The 19,030-nt window shown below is 41.2% G+C and overlaps 1 protein-coding gene across 1 annotated transcript in view; it reads right to left on the reverse strand.

The window, feature by feature from the left end:
* Positions 1–3,428: 3,428 nt before the first annotated feature.
* steap2 (STEAP family member 2, metalloreductase) overlaps positions 3,429–19,030 on the reverse strand; it is a 53,561-nt gene continuing 37,959 nt past the window's right edge. The window contains exons 5-6 of the mRNA XM_047017422.1: positions 4,615–4,779; positions 3,429–3,719 (exon numbers count right to left, since the gene is read on the reverse strand). Coding sequence (XP_046873378.1) covers positions 3,429–3,719; positions 4,615–4,779 — 456 coding nt within the window. The remainder of the gene's footprint in view (positions 3,720–4,614; positions 4,780–19,030) is intronic.

A 19,030-nucleotide genomic window follows, 5' to 3' on the forward strand; every position in this document is an offset into this window, starting at 1 on the left:
TCTCAGGAACGTTTTAAGAGCATTCTAGAGCGCTCTTAGAACGTTCCTCAGAAGATCTTAGCGTTAAGAATTTCTTAACGAATCTGGGAAACCCGGCCATTGTGTGCGTGGTGATGAGAGCTCGAAGTTCTGAAAGACTAGCAACAAGTTCTTCCATTGTCTCCATTAATAAAATGCCTTCGAGTCTTCTTAATAAATTCACCAGTGATGAATCAATAGGCATCAATTGTGCGTGGCGTATGTTGCCTTGTTGGAATTTGTTCAATAACACGTGTGTGCCATTTCTGAAATCGGTTCGTGTCGTTATGTTCTCTGTAGTGCTGTCTTCTGTGAGGTGTGGTCTTCAGCAGCTAATTAGCATGTTAACTAGAAAAGCTAATTTGCATGTTGACTAGATATCTTCAGAAGCTAATTTGCATGTTGACTAGATATCTTCAGAAGCTAATTTGCATGTTAACTTGATATCTTGTTGGCAATAGTTACTAGTACTTATTGGTTTGGGGATATCTCGTCGGAATAGTTACTAGTAACTAAAAAATAGGTACTATCTAATGGAAAGTTACTAGTCAAACGGGAATAGATACTCGTAACTTTTGGATTAGTTACGAGTAACTAAAAAATAGGTACTAGTATCTAATGTAAAGTTACTAGTAAAACGGGAATAGATACTAGTAACTATTGGAATAGATATTAGTTGGAAACCAATAGTATATATCTGCCAAGCTGAGCCCCATAGAATACAATTGTGAAAATGTGCAATTTGTTACTAGTAAAACAGGAATAGATACTAATAACTATTGGATTAGTTACTAGTAACTAAAGAATAAGTACTAGTGACTTTAAAATAGTGACTAGTACGTTTGTAGAAATAAATGTTAAAACGGCTTGCCATAGAAGTGTATGTACGGTATAGTGGGCGGAGAAAGGCGCTGATTACCCGATGACCTGCAGGTTTCGTAAATACAATGTAAACTGAAGTATCACAGCATGTGCAATCTGCGGGTTGGCCATGGCGCTAATAACGCAACGTTTGCGAATGTTTGTACATGAGGCCCTCAGAGACGGCAGGTAGGTCTGTTCTGATATCTGCAATTGATTTAACTAGTGTTGCTGTTGTTGCTAAATTCAATACATTCAAGGGGGCGGAGATTCAGCTCCTTCAGGCGACACGACCCCCCAGTCTCAAGCAGAGAAGACTGCTGTTTCAAAGCCTAATTTAACATACTTGTCTGTGTTTTTTTTTCATTCGAATTTGGATGTGTAGTTAACAACAGTCTTGTGTGGTGTGATGAACTTAAAAAACTCATTTTCAATTCCACTTTACAGGATCTTTAATGGAAACATACAAAGTCACACAATCACATTTATGGACTGCCTTACTCATCTTAGAACCAGCACAGTTATATATCAATAGCAAAAAAAATATTATTGTGAACATTTATGTTGATTTTAGTTGGAATAAATGACAATGGTAGTGTGCGCCATTGTTTTTCAGATTTGATCACATAGCATAAGGATGACTAACATCAAAAGGAAAACACATACAGTATCAATTTAAAAAAGTGTCTACATCTATTTCAAAGGTTTTCTATTTAAAAAAATTATAGTGTACAACCAAAAGTATGTGTCAAATAAATACAAATACATCTTTTATTGTTGAGATTTTTTAAATAGGCACCCTTTACCTTGATGACACTTTTGCACACTCTGATCCCAAAAATATATTTAGATTTTTCTGATACTTTATTACATCCCACATGAAACATTAGAAATTGAACTAATAAGGGTTCAAATGTTTGACTGGTACTACACATCTTACAACAGTAGGGCAAGCTGTGTCTACACAAGACACTTAATGTAATTTCTATTATAAAATATGATAAAAATAATTTGTGTCCCATCCTTGATCCAGCACTAGCCAGGTGGACACTTATCCTTTCCATTTCCCTGGTTATGTCCTTGCAGTGGTGGACTCGGGGCGGTCGCCCCCCTTGGTGCCAACCAGGTTAGCAAAAGTGCCCTTTTGGATGCCCCTATGGTAGATTAAACATATGGTGGCCCAATGTGCAAGAAAACATGATCAAGTCCCTTCTAGGCTGCCCTACCTGTGGAAAGAAACATAATGCAGTGCCCTCTGGGATGCCCCTATGTGTGGTTATTTAAGAATAATTTTAGAATATTATTATTTATTACATGGCAACGACGGTACGAGCTTTCTGATTGGCTAATGGGTAGTCATGCCAGCCACGTATTGACCGCGGTCTGATAAGTATTCTTATTGCCCTCTGACGTCATCTTCAAAATGAGCGATATCGACGAGTCAGCTGCTGAGTTTTACTATCCAGATGATGCTGAAAAGATTTGTCATCGAAAGTGAGGATGAAGACTAGACTCTTTGAATCACTTGTGTCGTTATTTTGTGTTGAAATTACAAGCCATTTTAGCAGAACCATGTTGTCTGCTTTCTATCAAAAGTAATGAGTTGCTAGGCAATACATGAAACACACCGTGAGAAGACTTGAGAGCTAGCTACAATTAGTACCATTTATTTTCGTTTAAACAATGAAAAGAAGCTAAAAATGCCATATAATAAACTATTTACTAACTCGGTAACTCGTCATCGCTCGGTCGATGCCTTCCAGCCTCAGTTAGATATTTCCTGGCATGACCGAACGGTCGAGGTTAGTAAGTAGTTAATAATATTTTTTTGCTCTTTCAGTGGATTAAACAATGCAGTGCCCTCTGGGTGCCCTACCAGTGGAGAAAACATGCATCTAATTTTGACTCAAAATACGTCTCCAACGTATTATATTACAGAAGCATTTTTATTTATTTTTTTACATATAGTGGGTTGAGCAAGGAAAGTTTGTAGAGTGCATTGTATTGCACACTTCTTGTACGCAGCAAGCTTTATGACTAGCAACGCCCCTGTGCCCCACTATATGAAGCTGGTGCCCCTACCCCTCAGATAGCCTGAGTCCACCACTGTGTCCTTGTACTTCTTTTGGTACAGTGGCTACTATAAACATTTTTTTTTAAAACACTGAAATGTTCTGTAAAGTTGATGTGGTTAATGTTATCATCCCAGTGTCACAAAGCTGGCAGAAGGACATGAACAGTTAGTTTCAATAACACCATCAAACCAATCGGAATATGTAGTCCAAAATCCATTCACTCCCTATAATAGTTACTTAATGCGTACAGTATTAGTCTTTCTTCCAGGTAATTGTTCTTTTAGTGCACAAACAGTAGGCCAAAAGCACGTCTCCAGCAAGAAGAGAGATGGTTGTTATTGCAGTTGATAACAGACCAAATAAGAATGTAAATAGTCTGTAATGGTCTATGCAACCAATGGCAGTCCATAATGATCGATATAAAGTATATGACATAGCAGCCAATGGAGGAATCTAAATAAATGACAACATTGGTCACATGATGGTCACCCTCTCAGGTGAGATGTGAGTGGTTGACACCACTGTGTTGAAGTTATTTTCGGTGCGTTTGGTTTCATAGCCCCTACGGATCCTGTGGAGCTTACAGGCAACACAGGGGAGCAGCAGGATAACTTTTACCAGGATGACACACACGGGTAGGGCTACCGACACTGCAAAGCTGGGCGGCAGATAGAACCTGTAGGCGTCTTCCTCAAAGGCCTGCTTCCAGCCAAAAAGCAGGACATGGAATGTGGCAATGAGCAGTGCAATGTAGCCAAGGGTGGACTGTCAGACATGGACACAGGCATAACACAACATTAGTATATGTTGTTTACACTGCTGAAAGTTAATTGACAGGATTAATAAATGATATACCACAGGTAGAATGTATGATATTGCAATTGCCTACAATTGCCCTAAAATAAAGTGTGTAATTTTTGTATGTATTGTACTATTGTTTATACACTGAAATCAGATAACATTTAATCAAATCTAAAAGGTCCACTTTGCTTTTTACTTGCTATATTTAGCCATTTTAAAGCCGAATCCCAATGTCTTACCCTACCCCTTACCCCTAGCCCTAAGTTTAGCCCTAGCTCTTGTGTCTTGAAACTAAAGGGTAAGGGCTACACAGCCCTATGAAATGATATTCCCCTTGGTTAATGGTATATCGATGTCTCCAAAGCAAGTGGTGTTATGCACTGACATCAAACAAAATGTGTTTGAAATTAGCTGCTAATGGAGTTTAATTAAAACTGTAGACATCCATGGAGTCCATTCAAGGCTAATCAGAGAAATGCAGGACTGTTGTGCAAATCAGCAATGTAACGTTAGCGTATCAAACTAGCGATTTGCAAGCGTGTTCTTAATTTAAATATTTTTTAAACATTTATTTAAACAGTCCTGTACATGTATTTCATTTATCGAATTCTATGGATGATCTGGCCACCATTGTTGCCAGTTGCGCAGGATTCCCATAGCTCTAGGTTCAAGTAAGCTCCTGTTTTCACTTGGTTTTAAGGGGTGTATACCCCTTCGTCTTAGCCCTACCCCTAGCTCAAAAAGAGTTTTCGGACACCACTTGCTCTCACGTGAACGCGCAAAACTAAGGGCTAGGGGTAAGGGGTATTATTGGGATTTGGCCTAATACTGTCATTATACAGTTTTTTCAAAACAGTACCTGTATGAAGCTGAACTCCCGCCAGTTGAGGGCACTGTTGACTGAGGGAATGGAGGTGATGGCCAGTAGAGACAGTAGACCAAGGCTCATAATACCAAATGAGACATACATCTCCACCCTCCACACTTCCTCCTCATTCCACGAGTTCTCCAGGTTGGTATGGATCTGAAACTCCCACAAACAATGGTGCACCCAACCACAAACAAACACAGATAAATGTTGACATTATTAACATTTTTACGTAGGTGAAAGGGATGTGTTACATACCAAATGCAGGCAACACATTCACAGAACCGACCGTACACAAGCACAATTTTTTTTGCACAAGTAGATCCACAAATTATTAAATCATAGGTTAAATCGCTCTGGATAAGAGCGTCTGCTAAAAATGACAATGTAAATCAGCTGGGAGTGGCTGATTTGCATAAACCGAAAGACCTAGTTTCTCTCGTTTTTTCCATAAAAATATATTTTATGAATGAATAGGGGATCAATAAAGTAGCTACTACTTCTAATATAAACTCCTCAAAAAAAGTTTGGAAACGTTATTTCAGTCGATTATTCCTCCCCTTCAATAATACCAATTGGTATTGTATTTTATATCGTTGGAAAGCCTGATTAGTAACCTTTACAACGAGGTACAACTTTTAAGGATCTTTTATTCGTGGAATGAGCAACACAGCTAACTGTGTGGGTAGCGGCCCAAAAACATTTGCCAAAATCCCCTGCAATATTCTTCTGTTGGTATTCACGCTCGTTTTGAATTGCTTGGTGGATTGGATGATTGCACTGTCCCACAGTAATAATTAAAAAAACAATACATATTGGCCATTTTTACACTTTATAAATTTTACCCTGTCAGGGACCTCAGTAGCCTGTGGAAGATCCTTACGCAGCCACAACAGCTTGGCACCTCCTCCTCATGCTGGTCACCAGCCTGGTCACACACTGCTGTGGGATGGCATCCCATTCCTCAACCAGGATTTGTCGCCAACATGTTTGTGTTGGTAACTCTGGCACGTACAGCACGCCCAAGGTGATCCCACAAGTATTCAATTGGGTTGAGGTCTGGACTCACGGCAGGCCATTCCATCCTCTCCACTCCCAAATTCTGAAGGTACTCTGTGATGATCCTGCCTCTGTGGGGGCGAGCGCTGTCATCCTGGAGGATGGAGTTAGGTCCCAGATTCTGGAGATATGGGATCGCCACTGACTCCAGTATCTCATTCCGATATCTCACTGCATTAAGATTGCCTTCAATGATGACAAGTTCTGTTTTGCCTGTGAGAGAGATACCGCCCCACACCATGACACTGCCCCCATTGAAAGGTGTCACGCGATCTATGCAGCAATCTGCATGGCGTTCTCCACGCCGTCTCCATACTTTGATCCTGCCATCCAGCTTCCGCAGACAGAATCTTGATTCATCACTGAACATGACGTTACCCCACATTCTTAGGTTCCACTGTCGGTGCTGTCGACACCAGAGCAAACGGCCTGACGGTGATGGACAGTCATTGCAGGCTTCCTGTCAGCCTTATAAGCACGAAGACCGGCCATGTGCAGTCCGTTCCTCACCGTCTGATCAGAGGTCTGTCTGTGGTACCGTTGTGCAAATCTTGCCTGTAAATCTCTGGAAGAAAGCCTACGGTTCATCAGTGAAGTAAGGGTGACGAAACGATCTTCTTGGGGTGTTGTCTTCCTGGGACAGGCACTTCACGGTCTGTCTTTGACTTCACCAGTCTCACGGAACTTGGTCCTAATTTTGGAAATGGTACCAGGGCTGACACCACATAATGCTGCCACTCTGCGTACCGGAACACCAGCTTCCAGTTGATGTTTATGCTTGGAGCACACACAAACTCAACAAAGTTGCAGAACCCATGCACACAAGTGCTGTCAATAAGGTTAACACACTTTTGGTCAATTAACACACCTGTGACTGGCATACACCTGCCAGCACTTGAAGCTCTAAACGAGAGTGAATACCAAAAGAAGAATATTGCAGGGTATTTTGGCAATTTTTGGGCCGCTAGCCACACGGTTAGCTGTGTTGCTCATTCCACGAATGAACGATCCTTACAATTTGTACCTAGTTGTAAAGTTCACTAATCAGGCTTTTCAACGATATAAAATACAATACCAATTGGTATTACTGAAGGGGAGGAATAATCGACCGAAAAAATGTTTCAGAACTTTTTTTGAGGAGTTTAGTTCACTGGCTGTGTTTCCTTATGGTGGAAGGGTGAACCATATTAAAAGAAAAACTTGACATGCACAACAAAATGAAAGGGGAGCTGCTGGGGGCCTGCTGCCAAACTAGGTTAACAGGCCTAAGACAAATAATGACAGCTGTTAGAATTTGGGCAAACAAAAAATGTGTCTTATGTCAGCACAGAACAAATTCCAATATATCTTAGACAAAATATTTCTCATAGTTCACAACAAAGTGGTACCAAAAGCAAAACTGTTGCTACACATAATTACACAAATGCAATATTACACGCCCCATAGCCTACAACCTCTTAACCAGGTGCAACAGGTGCCTCGAGAGGATTAAGGAGTTGAAAAAGCAAATACTGTGTCTTCCTCTTGTTGGGCAACCAACAAGTTGTTTATATCTCATTACAATTTACTTTCTAAGTTTCCTATGGAGCTGCATCTTCATGAGCTACATTTGGCCTCCTTCTCTTCCAACCAACTAGTAACACCACTCCTTTATCTGAGTGATACATTTACATTTAGTCATTTAGCAGACGCTCTTATCCAGAGCGAATTTCAGTAAGTACAGGGACATACCCCCGAGGCAAGTAGGGTGAAGTGCCTAGCCCAAGGACACAACATCATTTGGCATGGCGGGGAATTGATCTGGCAACCTTCTGATTACTAGCCCGATTCCCTCACCACTCAGCCACCTGACTCCCTACATGTATGATATATGTAATTTTTACAAAACTATTATCAAGGGAACATAATGGTCAGAACTGCAGTCAGTGTTTCCCACACAGACTAATTTGTGGTGGTGCGCCACAGAATCAACACCGGCCGCCACACATTGCGTTTCGTAGAACAATTTTTTTTACGATACAACGATATTTAGGTTAAAACACGCAGCATATTCGTTCAGCTGCATTTCCTTTCCCCTGCTCTCCTTCCGTCTCTCTGTCACTCATGCGTCTTTCCCACATATGCACACAGTCACAACGTCAGCACACGTTAGCAACAATGCATACATATGCCGTTCTAGTAAGACCGACAGCTATATCAGCGAGCCTTCAGCATTAGTGCCGTAGCTAAAAGTCGAGGAAAGTTGAGGCTACTTTTCGCTAGGTACCTTACTCACATTTACATTTAGTCATTTAGCAGACGCTCTTATCCAGAGCGACTTACAGTACTCAAAGTTTCCCGTTCGTTCTTTTGGTGAGAAGTCTCAAGAGCTAGCTACTTACTCGGCGTCATGGAGCCGACCAGTTAAATAATTGTTTAGCACTAGCGTTGCTACATGCATAATGCAGAAATGATATGTTAGTTGTTGTTAATTTGTGAAGGTGTGAATCATTTTGGATTAATATTTAATGTAACAAATTGTTAACAAATTAACTGTAACAAATTATTAACGAAGGAATTATTACGCCCCTCCCCGCCACAATTAGATTTCTAATCTGTGGGAAACACTGCTGCAGTCATACACTTAAATGCTTTTTGAAATATGTAAACACCAGGAGACTATGGGCAGAAGGGGCAGCCGCAAGCACACCCTCACAATTTCCCTAGAAATTGTATGCTCTCTAGTTAGTTATGCGATTACTCAAACACGTCTACATGATTCTTTTTATTAATTGTTGTATGCTCCACAGACAAAACTTGCACCATCATACTTCTACAACAAAGTGTCGCCGTGTCTTCCTGTATCGGCCCTACTGCTGTATGTTTCATTCAATCAACACATTGAATCCTAATAGTAAGAAAGTCGAGTAAACGCACTCAATGATAGTCTACATCTGCTACTGATATTACTGTCCCAACTATAATCTCAGCTGTTAAAACTATTATATTCTTGTTACGACTAGCTTGCCTACTTCTTCTTCTGTTTAACAGTTCAGCTTCTCCCGCATTGTAGGCTATTTAAGATCTTAGCTTTGTTGACGCAGTTCAGCTTCCACACTGCCTCTTGAAATTCAACTATTTCTTCACAACGTTCAAACGTATTCTCCCGCATTGTATTTAAGCACTTAGCTTTGTTAGATGATGCAGTTCACCTTCCACACACCCTCTTTTGTGTGAATCATACATTTTTTAAATTAATTTCAGATTGCAGGTATTTTCTCATTTCTGTATTTTCAGCCATTTAAAAAAATTAATTTCAGCATTCCAATGCATTTTCAGCCGGAAATGCATTGTTTTTCAACTTCTGAGTTCTTCCGACGTTTTTTGGCCTTTAACTAGTCCTGCATACTTTCACCGATTCCTGCAATTTTTGTATCAAAACGTTCAGCACCTTCAGGAGATGATGGCTATGACTTTAGTTATTTCTCACTTTTATACTTTTTAAAGAATTAAGGTTTTTGTGCAAATTATTCTCCCATTAAAAGTAATGGTAAATCCTTTCAAATCATTAAAAAGCTTCCTCCTCTTTCAAACTTAACTACTTCAGCATACTTTCAGCTAGAGACACCATTCAACCTTTAAAATGTTCACAAGACATTCAGCTATTCCCAAATGATTCATCTTTTTTCAAATATTCAGCCAATTTTGATCGTGACAGTTTTAAGTACATGAAAAATGTAGCTCCTTCTTGATCTTTCACTTAAATACACTTCAATTTTTCTTGAGAGAGGCACACTGCTGGCTGCTCTTTTTCTGATATTCAACAAAATTGTCAAACAAATTCCTCTGACATTCATATAGTTTAACTTACAGAAACAAGTTATACCTTAAAACGTAGGAAAACGTGTCCTCTTTCAGCCAATGTAACTACTAAAGAGCTCACATGTACAGATTTTCAGCTTTGAGCCTTGAAGCGAGAGCAGCCTTTCAAATTCTCTCACTAACTTCAATGGAGAGGTGGGTAAAATTCGTCAGAGAAGGCCAAAAGGAAGACGATTTTAAAACTGCTGGTAGAGTCGTATTTCTGACCGCACAGACATATAAAGGACATCTCTGGTTTCGGCAGAGTCTTGGGTCTCGAAAAATATAATAATTTTTTGGATTGGACGTATAGTTTTGCATCTAGGTTAACTTGTTTGAAGTGTGGATTCCAGCTAAATTAGTTATTCTCTCTGCCCAGCTTGTTAGCGATCACAGCTGCGCCATCACCGTGGCAACCAAACAGACACGCACCATGAAAGCAGAATTGGTTAACGTTTTGGAAACTGCCAAAAGAGTTGTATTTCTGACCGCACAGACACTTAAAGGATATCAATGGTTTTGGCAGAGTCTTGGGTCTCGGAAAATATCCTTATTTTTTGGATTGGACGTACAGTTTTGCGTCTAGGTTAACTTGTTTGAGGTGTGGATGCTAGGTAAATGTTTGTTATTGTCTTATAATCGATATATCGATATAAGCGCGATGGCTCTCCATAACTAAAAACGGTTTGACTTTTTCTTCCACTATCGACCAAATTGGCCAAACAAGGTATGTACATTGAGCTTAAAGTGTACATAATCTAGCTAGATCGTTTTTATTTGAGCAAGTTTTACAGAAATTACAGAATTTGCAAAAATCGAGGCTTGACTCGTCACGAACAGCCAAACCAGGGCTGGGGTAATGTTTTCTGCGGCTGGCGTTATGTTTGCTGCAGCTGGCGATAATTCTACGAACAAACGCTTCGTAACTGGAAAGTTTTTACTTTTAATTGACGATATTGAACACAGATGTAAAGTAACTTGTCTTTACTCTAAATATCTTCTCCGTTTAAAATTTGAAGTAGTAGATCTAGCTTATGTAGGAAATCTTCCATCGCATCCTCTCTAGCTTCACGCCTTCAGTTATTATTCAAGCCTACAAGCCTACATACCACTGACACACTTGCAAGAAATGATCCGCTCGTTAAATGTAGCATGATTTTGTTATTTACGTACCCTTACACAAAAGAAGTATATTAAAGTATACAAAAATATGGATAGTACACTTTTAGTTCACTTTTGATATACTTTTAAGAAGTATACATAGAAAATAGTTCACTTTTGATATACTTTTAAGCATGCTTTGAAAATAGTTCACTTTTGTAAGAAGTATACTTAGAAAATAGTTCACTTTTGTAAGAAGTATACTTAGAAAATAGTTAACTTTTGATGTACTTTTAAGAAGTATACTAAGAAACAGAAAATAGTATAATTTTTTTCTGGAGTAGGTTGTACGTTTTCTATTATTATACAGCAAAAACAGTCAAAATAACTGTAAAGTACATTACAGGTTACATCTTTAGATCCATCTCATTCAAATTATTAATGTCTATGAAAATCTATTATGCATACACATTGAATCTTTTTTGATATTGAAGCTGTAACCTTAGCAACTTATATTTTATTTCAGGCAACTTATATTTTATTTAATTGTACATTTTATTTAATTCTAATTCCACTTAGTACTGCTAGTTTATGTACCCTTAGTATAGATAGTCCACATATTTAAGTTTTAGGTTACTATATGTTTATTGTATGCACCTTCCTGCCAAAGTAAATACCTTGTCTGTGCAAACTTTCATGGCGAATAAATCCCTTCTGATTCTGATTAATTACTGCCAAAACATTCTGAAGCCCTATAATCTGATAAAAATAATTATAAATTGGAGCAGGGTCGGACTGGGATTTGAAAAACAGCCAGGGACTTTGAAACACAGAACGGCCCACCCCCCCTCCACTTTCTCCCTCACTTTCTTTTTCCATTCTTGTCTGTTTGTGCATCTGCTATTTGATGTTGCAAAATCAGTTAACTATATTCAATAATGACAATCAATTCAATAAACTAATTTCCATATAATACTCCTGTTAACAGACTGACTCTTGTGTACAGTTTTAGTTCTGCACCAGTCATATTCTCTCCACTGGACCCTGTCACCACAGCAGCCTCCATCTCTTTCCCTGTGTCACCTGTGCCTGCTTTAATACACAGAACAAAAAATCAAGACAATTGTATTTCAGCCACATAGCACATGTATTATTTGAAGCCAAAAAACATGTTGTGCATATTTAGATGAGTGCCTTTTTCTCTTGGCCATTTCTATTACTTCATTTAAAATGTATAGCCTATATATTGGCTAACAGTAATACCAAATGTATAATGTTTTAAGAAAAATTAAAACAATATGTTTTGGAATGATATTTGAATTTTCTAAATGTCGAAATTACAGCAGCTTACAGCTACTAGCATCTCTGGTACAGCCGCATCTTCGGGCTGCAAACTCTCTCCGTCTTTTGACGGCGTAAACATGTATTCTATACTTTACATTGTGCAGCATTTGCTTGCTGTGCCCATTGTTTTTCTCCTTTTCTTATCCTTTCCATTTCTTTGCTAAAGAAACAACGATGTTAGCTCAAATAGTTACAACGAATTGGCTGTAACCGGAAAACGATTGATTTTTGCCCAATCGTGATCTGTAAAATGGATGGACAAGTGCACCGTTCAAGTTTACACGGGGGAAATGCCCACCCCCACCCTTTGGATTTTGGATCGCTCTAGTTAAACGGTTGAATGGTATTAAGGCCGTCCTCAAAGTGAGCGTAAACTTTTAGGATTTTTTTTCTTCAATCGTGCCGTGGCCGTAGCGGCCGTTTGTTTGACCGGCCGTTCGGGAAATCTTCCGAGTCACCCGATGGCCAGTCCGACCCTGAATTGGAGTATTAATGGAAAAAACTGAAAAAGCTACTTGAGAAAGAAGCAGACAGAACGGTTGCATTTTGCATTTGAAGGTTATACTGTCAAACTGACTGAAGAATGAAATAACGATGTGAAATAATGAAGATAGTGTGGCTCATTGGCTAGTCAATTCCCATGATGCAAGGCGGTAAATAGTGTTAAGATTTGCTGATAAGTTTGACGTTTGTTCGAAATACAAATGTAACTTCATGAATTTTGTTTTTTAAATGTGTCTGCTTAGAATGTAGTGTTTTGTTACGTGGTAATTGTCATTGTTGTTTTGGTTTACCATTGAAACCATGAGTTAAATGACTGTTACATTGTTACATCATAAAAACAGCTGGATTCTTAGAAGATTAACGCCTACGATGTGAATAACTTCATTCAGCCAAGAATCTATAGTGAAATGTTGTGAGGGCCCCGTTCTCACCAACTGACTTAAGATCGGAGGCGTTTGAGGGGTCCCTAAACATTTTAATACATTAGCAAGTAATAGTAAAATTTAAAGTTTACTTTGTTAAGTACTTACATTAAATGAAAGTGCACTTGAAAGTATTGCAAAGTATACTTTGAAGCTCTTAGAAAGTATACTTCATTTGAGTATTCCAAGCTATACTTTTAAGTACTTTAGGAAGTATACTTGATGAACTGAAAGTGCACTACACAGGTTACTTTGCAGTATTCAAAATACACTATAAGTGTACTTTAAAGTGTACTTAATGACCTAAAAAGTGGGCCAATTCAGTTTATTTATTACAAAAAAAGTATATTAATAAGTATACCGCTAGTATATTTAAAGTAACATGATAATAATATACTTTTATACTAAGTATACTTAGAAAATTAACTTCAAGTATACTTCTTTTTTGTAAGGGTATAAAAACTCACCAGGGACAACGACAACATCGGCAACCCTGCACTATGAATTATTATTTTGATGTCATCTAAAATTAAGTGTCTGAACAGGACTGGGTGTGCAGGCACGCATGATTAGTTTTTCCTCCGTCTTGAACCTGATACCTAGATTCTAGGTTAGAAATGTTGCCAGTCTGTTGCCAATGACCAACGGTTGCTACGTTTTTCCAGCAAGTTCAAGTCATTCCAGTGTTGTCCTTTTACCTTCAAATTCGTTCAACCCAGACTTAAGCAACTGGTTTTCTGCTCAATTTTCAAATTTTCCTGCAGCTCATCTTTCTGAATTTTTCCCCTTTTTGTTTAGCATTTTTTATATTCTTTTGTTCTCTTTTCTGCCTTCATCTTGCTCCAAGTCCTTTCAAAAATACCTTTCACAGCAGTACCTTCCAACTGCCAGTACTTTTTCATTTTTCTTCTCTTTTCTGTACCTTTCTTCCTTCATCTTGCTGCAGGTCCTTTCTAACATACATTTCAGGCCTTTTGAACTCCAGCAAATAATTTTCAGCCACATTTTCAAATTTGTATGCATTGTTTCTCTTCTTTCAGATTGTTTTCACTTTTTGTTTTGCATTTTTCTTCTCTTTTCTGTGCTTTTATGCCTTCATCTCGCTGCAGGTTCTTTCTAACAAACATTTCAGGCCTTTTGAAACCTGACCAAATTAGTTTCTACTTAATTTTCAAATTCTTCTGAATTATTTCTCTTTTCTGTAGTTTTATGCCTTCGTCCAGCTCCAGCCCCTTTCAAAAATACCTTTCGGGCGCTTTGAAGCTTCAGCTTATAACTTTCTACAAAATGTTCACTATTTTCAGCTTTTTTAGCATGGTCAGCTATCCCCATTCAGGTTTTCAGCATTCTCACTGCTGTCTCGCAGGAACAGCTTTTTCTAGTTATTATTTATTGTTTATTTTCCCACCCCTAAGGATCAGTCAATATTTGGACTACATAGACAACGTAGCTGTCAAAAGTTCCGTCTTGCTAGCGATTGAGCTGCTTGTATTAGGATTTACGTTCTGTTGCACAGTTTAGGAGGTTACAACGTTTTTGTGGCGAAGTGCCTTTAGTCAACGAAGGGTACCCTGTGCTACCTACGTCACCACGTCAACACACGTTAGCAACGACACATGGATACAACGTGATAGAGACATTCTGGCACGCAAGTTGGAGCTTGGATTATGAGTGAAAAATACAACCCCCAAAAATTTCCAACCATTTGACTTTGTTGATAAAGCGAGTTCGAGTGGAACTGCCATCTCGGATTTTTGATTTAGGTCGTGAAAGTCTTTGTAATTTGAGTGAGTGCGGGTCGCCCGTGAGACCGCCTAGTCTTTTAGGCGGCAGCCATGCTAGAAAGCATCATAGTAGTATTTGTGATTTTATAGTTCAATTTTACACACAAAAACTGAAAGAGGGAAATGTTATGACGATGTGACTGCCAGCGGGTCAGCATATTTTTGTTATTTGTGTAAAACTTGGAATTTGAGTGAGACCGAGTCTTGTTTTGACGTTAGCCTACTGGCAGTGTGTAGTAGTGGGCTACAGTACTGTCTTCAATGCCACAGCTATGGCTAAACTTGATTATGTCTTATTACATGGCTGTTCTTAATGCTGTAGAATGCTCCATTCACTTGAATGGGGCTTCCCAACGTTCTGCGGTGAACAATTTTCTCATATTTGACCGTTGCTATGTATATTTTGCTGTCAAGGTAAGTGGCCTTTTTGCCTCGGATTCACGTCTTTCGTGGCACTCCGCAAATAGTCCGGTAACTTTTCAACCCCAGCATACTCTGTTGCTTAGCGACGTCAGCTGATTTGAAGCCTAAAGAATGTTCAAAGTCTATGAAGTTCAACGTCTTTGGCGAACTATTTCTCTGCTGATCAACGATACAAATGGTAACAAATACATTGTAAAAAGACACACTGAGTTAAGTTATTTTTGTTGGCAAGTAGCAGTGTAATAAGCGGGATAATGTATAGAACGCCAGTCATTCGCGGAGGGGTTTTGTTTCGCCCTCAAAGGGCTTATTTTCCCAATAATGACCGGCGTTCTATACATTATCCCTTACAAAAGAAACATTCTCATTTCCGGCACTTTCAAACCATCAGTGAAGTGTGGCTAGCAACAGCAGCTAGCTTGCCTCTAGCAAACTGCTTTTGAATTAGCCATGTCCCCCTAAATTAATATCAAACTTATTTACGTTTTGGGGGGCTTATTTTCAGTTAGCAGACGGTACTATTTGAATCGCAATTCCATCTGAAATACTGCCAGTGACAACATTGTTACAGTGGATTGTTTCAAAGGGGGTTCCTTGTTTCAAAGGGTGTTCTTAATAAATTATGCAATATGAGTACATTTACATTTACATTTATTCATTTAGCAGACGCTTTTATCCTAAGCGACTTCCAAGAGAGAGCTTCACAAAGTGCATAGGTCACTGATAATAACAACAAGATAGCCCCACAGCATTGCGGGTAGTCAAAAACAAGAAGTACATATTGTGAACAACCAAAAAATAGTGCTAAAGGGAAGAAACCATAAGCATGTAGTTAAACAAGTTAAAAATTACACAACATTAATCTCTAAGTGCAGGTGTACCTGCAGGAAAGCAATAAAAATAGGATTAACTAGAAAAAGAATACAACAGTTTAAATCAGCTACCACTAACCAACAAGAGCAACAGTCTAAGCAAGAGTCATTGTGAACCTTGAGGAAACTAGCGTTGGGTTCAGCAAACCATTCCTAAGTACCATTGTACTCCCGGAACAAGTGTGTCTTGAGCCTTCTCTTGAAGGTGGAGAGACAGTCCGTGTCTCTGATGGAGGTGGGGAGTTGATTCCACCACTGGGGTGCCAGGCAGGAGAAGAGCTTGTGCTGGGACCGGGCGGTCTTGAGAGGTGGGACCACCAGGCGGTTGTCTGAAGAAGACCGTAGGTGTCGGGTGGGGGTGTAAGGCTGCAGGAGAGACTTGATGTAGTCGGGCGCAGTCCCGTTCACTGCTCGGAAGGTCAGTACCAGGGTCTTGAATCTGATGCGGGCCGTTATGGGTAGCCAGTGGAGGGAGATGAGGAGCGGGGTAACGTGGGAGCGTCTGGGTAGATTGTAGACCAGACGGGCCGCTGCGTTCTGAATCCTCTGAAGAGGGCGGGTTGCGCATGATGGGAGACCGGCGAGCAGCGAGTTGCAGTAGTCCAACTTGGAGAGGACAAGTGCTTGGACAAGCAGCTGGGTGGAGTGCTCAGACAGGTATCTCCTGATCTTCCGGATGTTGTAGAGGGTGAATCTACACGACCGGGAGACCGCAGCAATGTGGGCCGTGAGGGAGAGCTCGTCATCCATGGTAACCCCAAGGTTCCTGGCAGAGGATGAGGGGGTCACCGTCGCAGATCCCAGGGTGATTGAGAAGTCATGGGAGATGGAGGGTTTGGCCGGGATGATGAGAAGTTCCGTTTTGGCAAGGTTCAGCTGGAGGTGGTGCTCAGTCATCCAGGCGGAGATGTCTGCGAGGCAGGCCTCAATCCTAGCTGAGATCCCCGGATCGGTCGGAGGGAATGACAGGTACAGCTGCGTGTCGTCAGCGTAGCAGTGGTAGGAGAAGCCATGGGAGGTGATGATTGGTCCAAGTGAGGTGGTGTACAGAGAGAAGAGGAGGGGACCAAGGACGGAGCCCTGTGGGACACCAGTGGAGAGCTGGCGTGGGCCTGACAGTTTGCCTCCCCAGGAGACCTGGTAGGATCTTCCCGACAGGTAGGATGAGATCCACTGGAGTGCAGTGCCAGTGATGCCCATCTCAGAAAGTCTGGAGAGCAGGATCTGGTGGTTAACCGTATCAAACGCCGCAGAAAGGTCCAGCAGAATGATGACGGATGACCTGGAAGCCGCTCTGGCAGACTGGAGGGCAGTGGTGACTGAAAGGAGGGCAGTCTCTGTGGAGTGGCCGGTCTTGAAGCCCGATTGGTTGGGGTCGAGCAGGTTGTTCTGAGAAAGGAAGTTAGACAGTTGGTTAGATACAGCACGTTCAATTGTTTTAGAAAAGAAGGGCAACAATGATACCGGTCTGTAGTTCTGGAGGACGGCAGGGTTAAGGGAGGGTTTTTTGAGTAAAGGGGTAACTCTGGCCTGTTTGAAGGCAGAGGGGAAGGTGCCAGAGGTAAGAGAGGAGTTTAGAACATGGAGCAGAAAAGTTATGATAGAGGGGGAGATGGTTTGAAAGAGAGGGGAGGGGACAGGATCAAGGGGACAGGAGGTGGGGCGATGAGAGAGAATGAGGTCAGAGAGCTCTGCCTCGGACAGGGGAGAGAAGGAGTTTAGACATTTAGTTGGGTCAGTAATGGAGGGTGAGGGGGTAGGAAGGGTGGGTTTAGGGAACCGACTGCTAATGTCGGCGACTTTTTTCTCAAAGAAGGAGGAGAAGTCGTCTGCTGTCAGGGTGGAGGGAGGGGGTGGGGGAGGTGGGTTAAGAAGGGTGGAGAAGGTAGAGAAAAGTTTGTGGGGGTTTGAAGCGGAGTTAATTTTGTTAAGGAAGTAGAGGGTTTTGGCACCAGTTATGTGAGAAGAGAAGAATTTGAGGAGGGAGTGATACTTATCAAGGTCCAGACCGTCTTTGGACTTGCGCCATCTCCTCTCAGCTGCTCGAAGGGTGGACCGTTCTTCACGAATAACATCCGTAAGCCACGGGCAGGGGGGAGAAGATCGTGCAGGCCTGGTAGACAGGGGACAGAGAGAGTCAAGTGATGCAGTTAAAGTGGTTAGCAAGGTGTCGGTGGCAGTGTTAGTGGGGTGGGACGAGAACTCGTCAATGGGAGGGAGGGAGGATGTTACAATAGAGGAGAAGTGGGAGGGGGATAGCGAGCGGAGGTTGCGCCGGAAAGTTACGAGGGGAGGGGAGGTAGGAGGGATTGGAGGGAGAGAGACAGTGAATTGGATAAAGTAGTGATCAGAGATGTGCAGTGGGGTTACAGAGGTTAAGTCAGTGATACAGTTACGTGTCAGGACGAGGTCTAGCTGTTTGCCTGCCTTGTGGGTCGCCGGTGTGCTCAGCAGCGTCAGGTCAAAGGAGGTCAGGAGAGACAAGAAGTCGACAGCCTGCATTCCTTGAAGGTGGATGTTGAAGTCCCCAAGGATTATCAGGGGGGTTCCATCATCCGGAAGGACGCTGAGGAGCATGTCCAGCTCCTCCACAAAGTCGGCTAGCGGTCCTGGTGGGCGATAAAGAACAATTAAGCATGCTTTGATAGGATTAGTTAGCATCACATAATGGTGTTTAAATGATTTGGCAGTAACAGAGAGTGGTGTGGATGTGTATTTAATATGTGGGGAAAGAAGCAACCCTGTCCCACCACCCCGCCCGGTTGAGCGGGGTGAGTGAGTGAAGGAGTGCTTGACGGAGAGAGCAGCTGGAGTTGCAGTGTTCTCTGGGCGGATCCATGTCTCAGTCAGCGCAAGGGCATGAAGAGAAGCATGGGATGCAAACGCCGGGATGAAGTCTGCCTTGTTCACAACAGACTGGCAGTTCCAGAGCCCTAAGGAAAGAGACAGGGCAGGTGGAGAAGAACTGGATATGTAGTGAAGGTTAGAAGTTGACCGAATATACTTTGTGACATATCTACGTCTACGGGTAGTGTAATGAACAGGAATGCTAAGGAAA

Source organism: Hypomesus transpacificus, unplaced genomic scaffold, assembly GCF_021917145.1.
Source record: "Hypomesus transpacificus isolate Combined female unplaced genomic scaffold, fHypTra1 scaffold_60, whole genome shotgun sequence".
NCBI lineage: Eukaryota > Metazoa > Chordata > Actinopteri > Osmeriformes > Osmeridae > Hypomesus > Hypomesus transpacificus.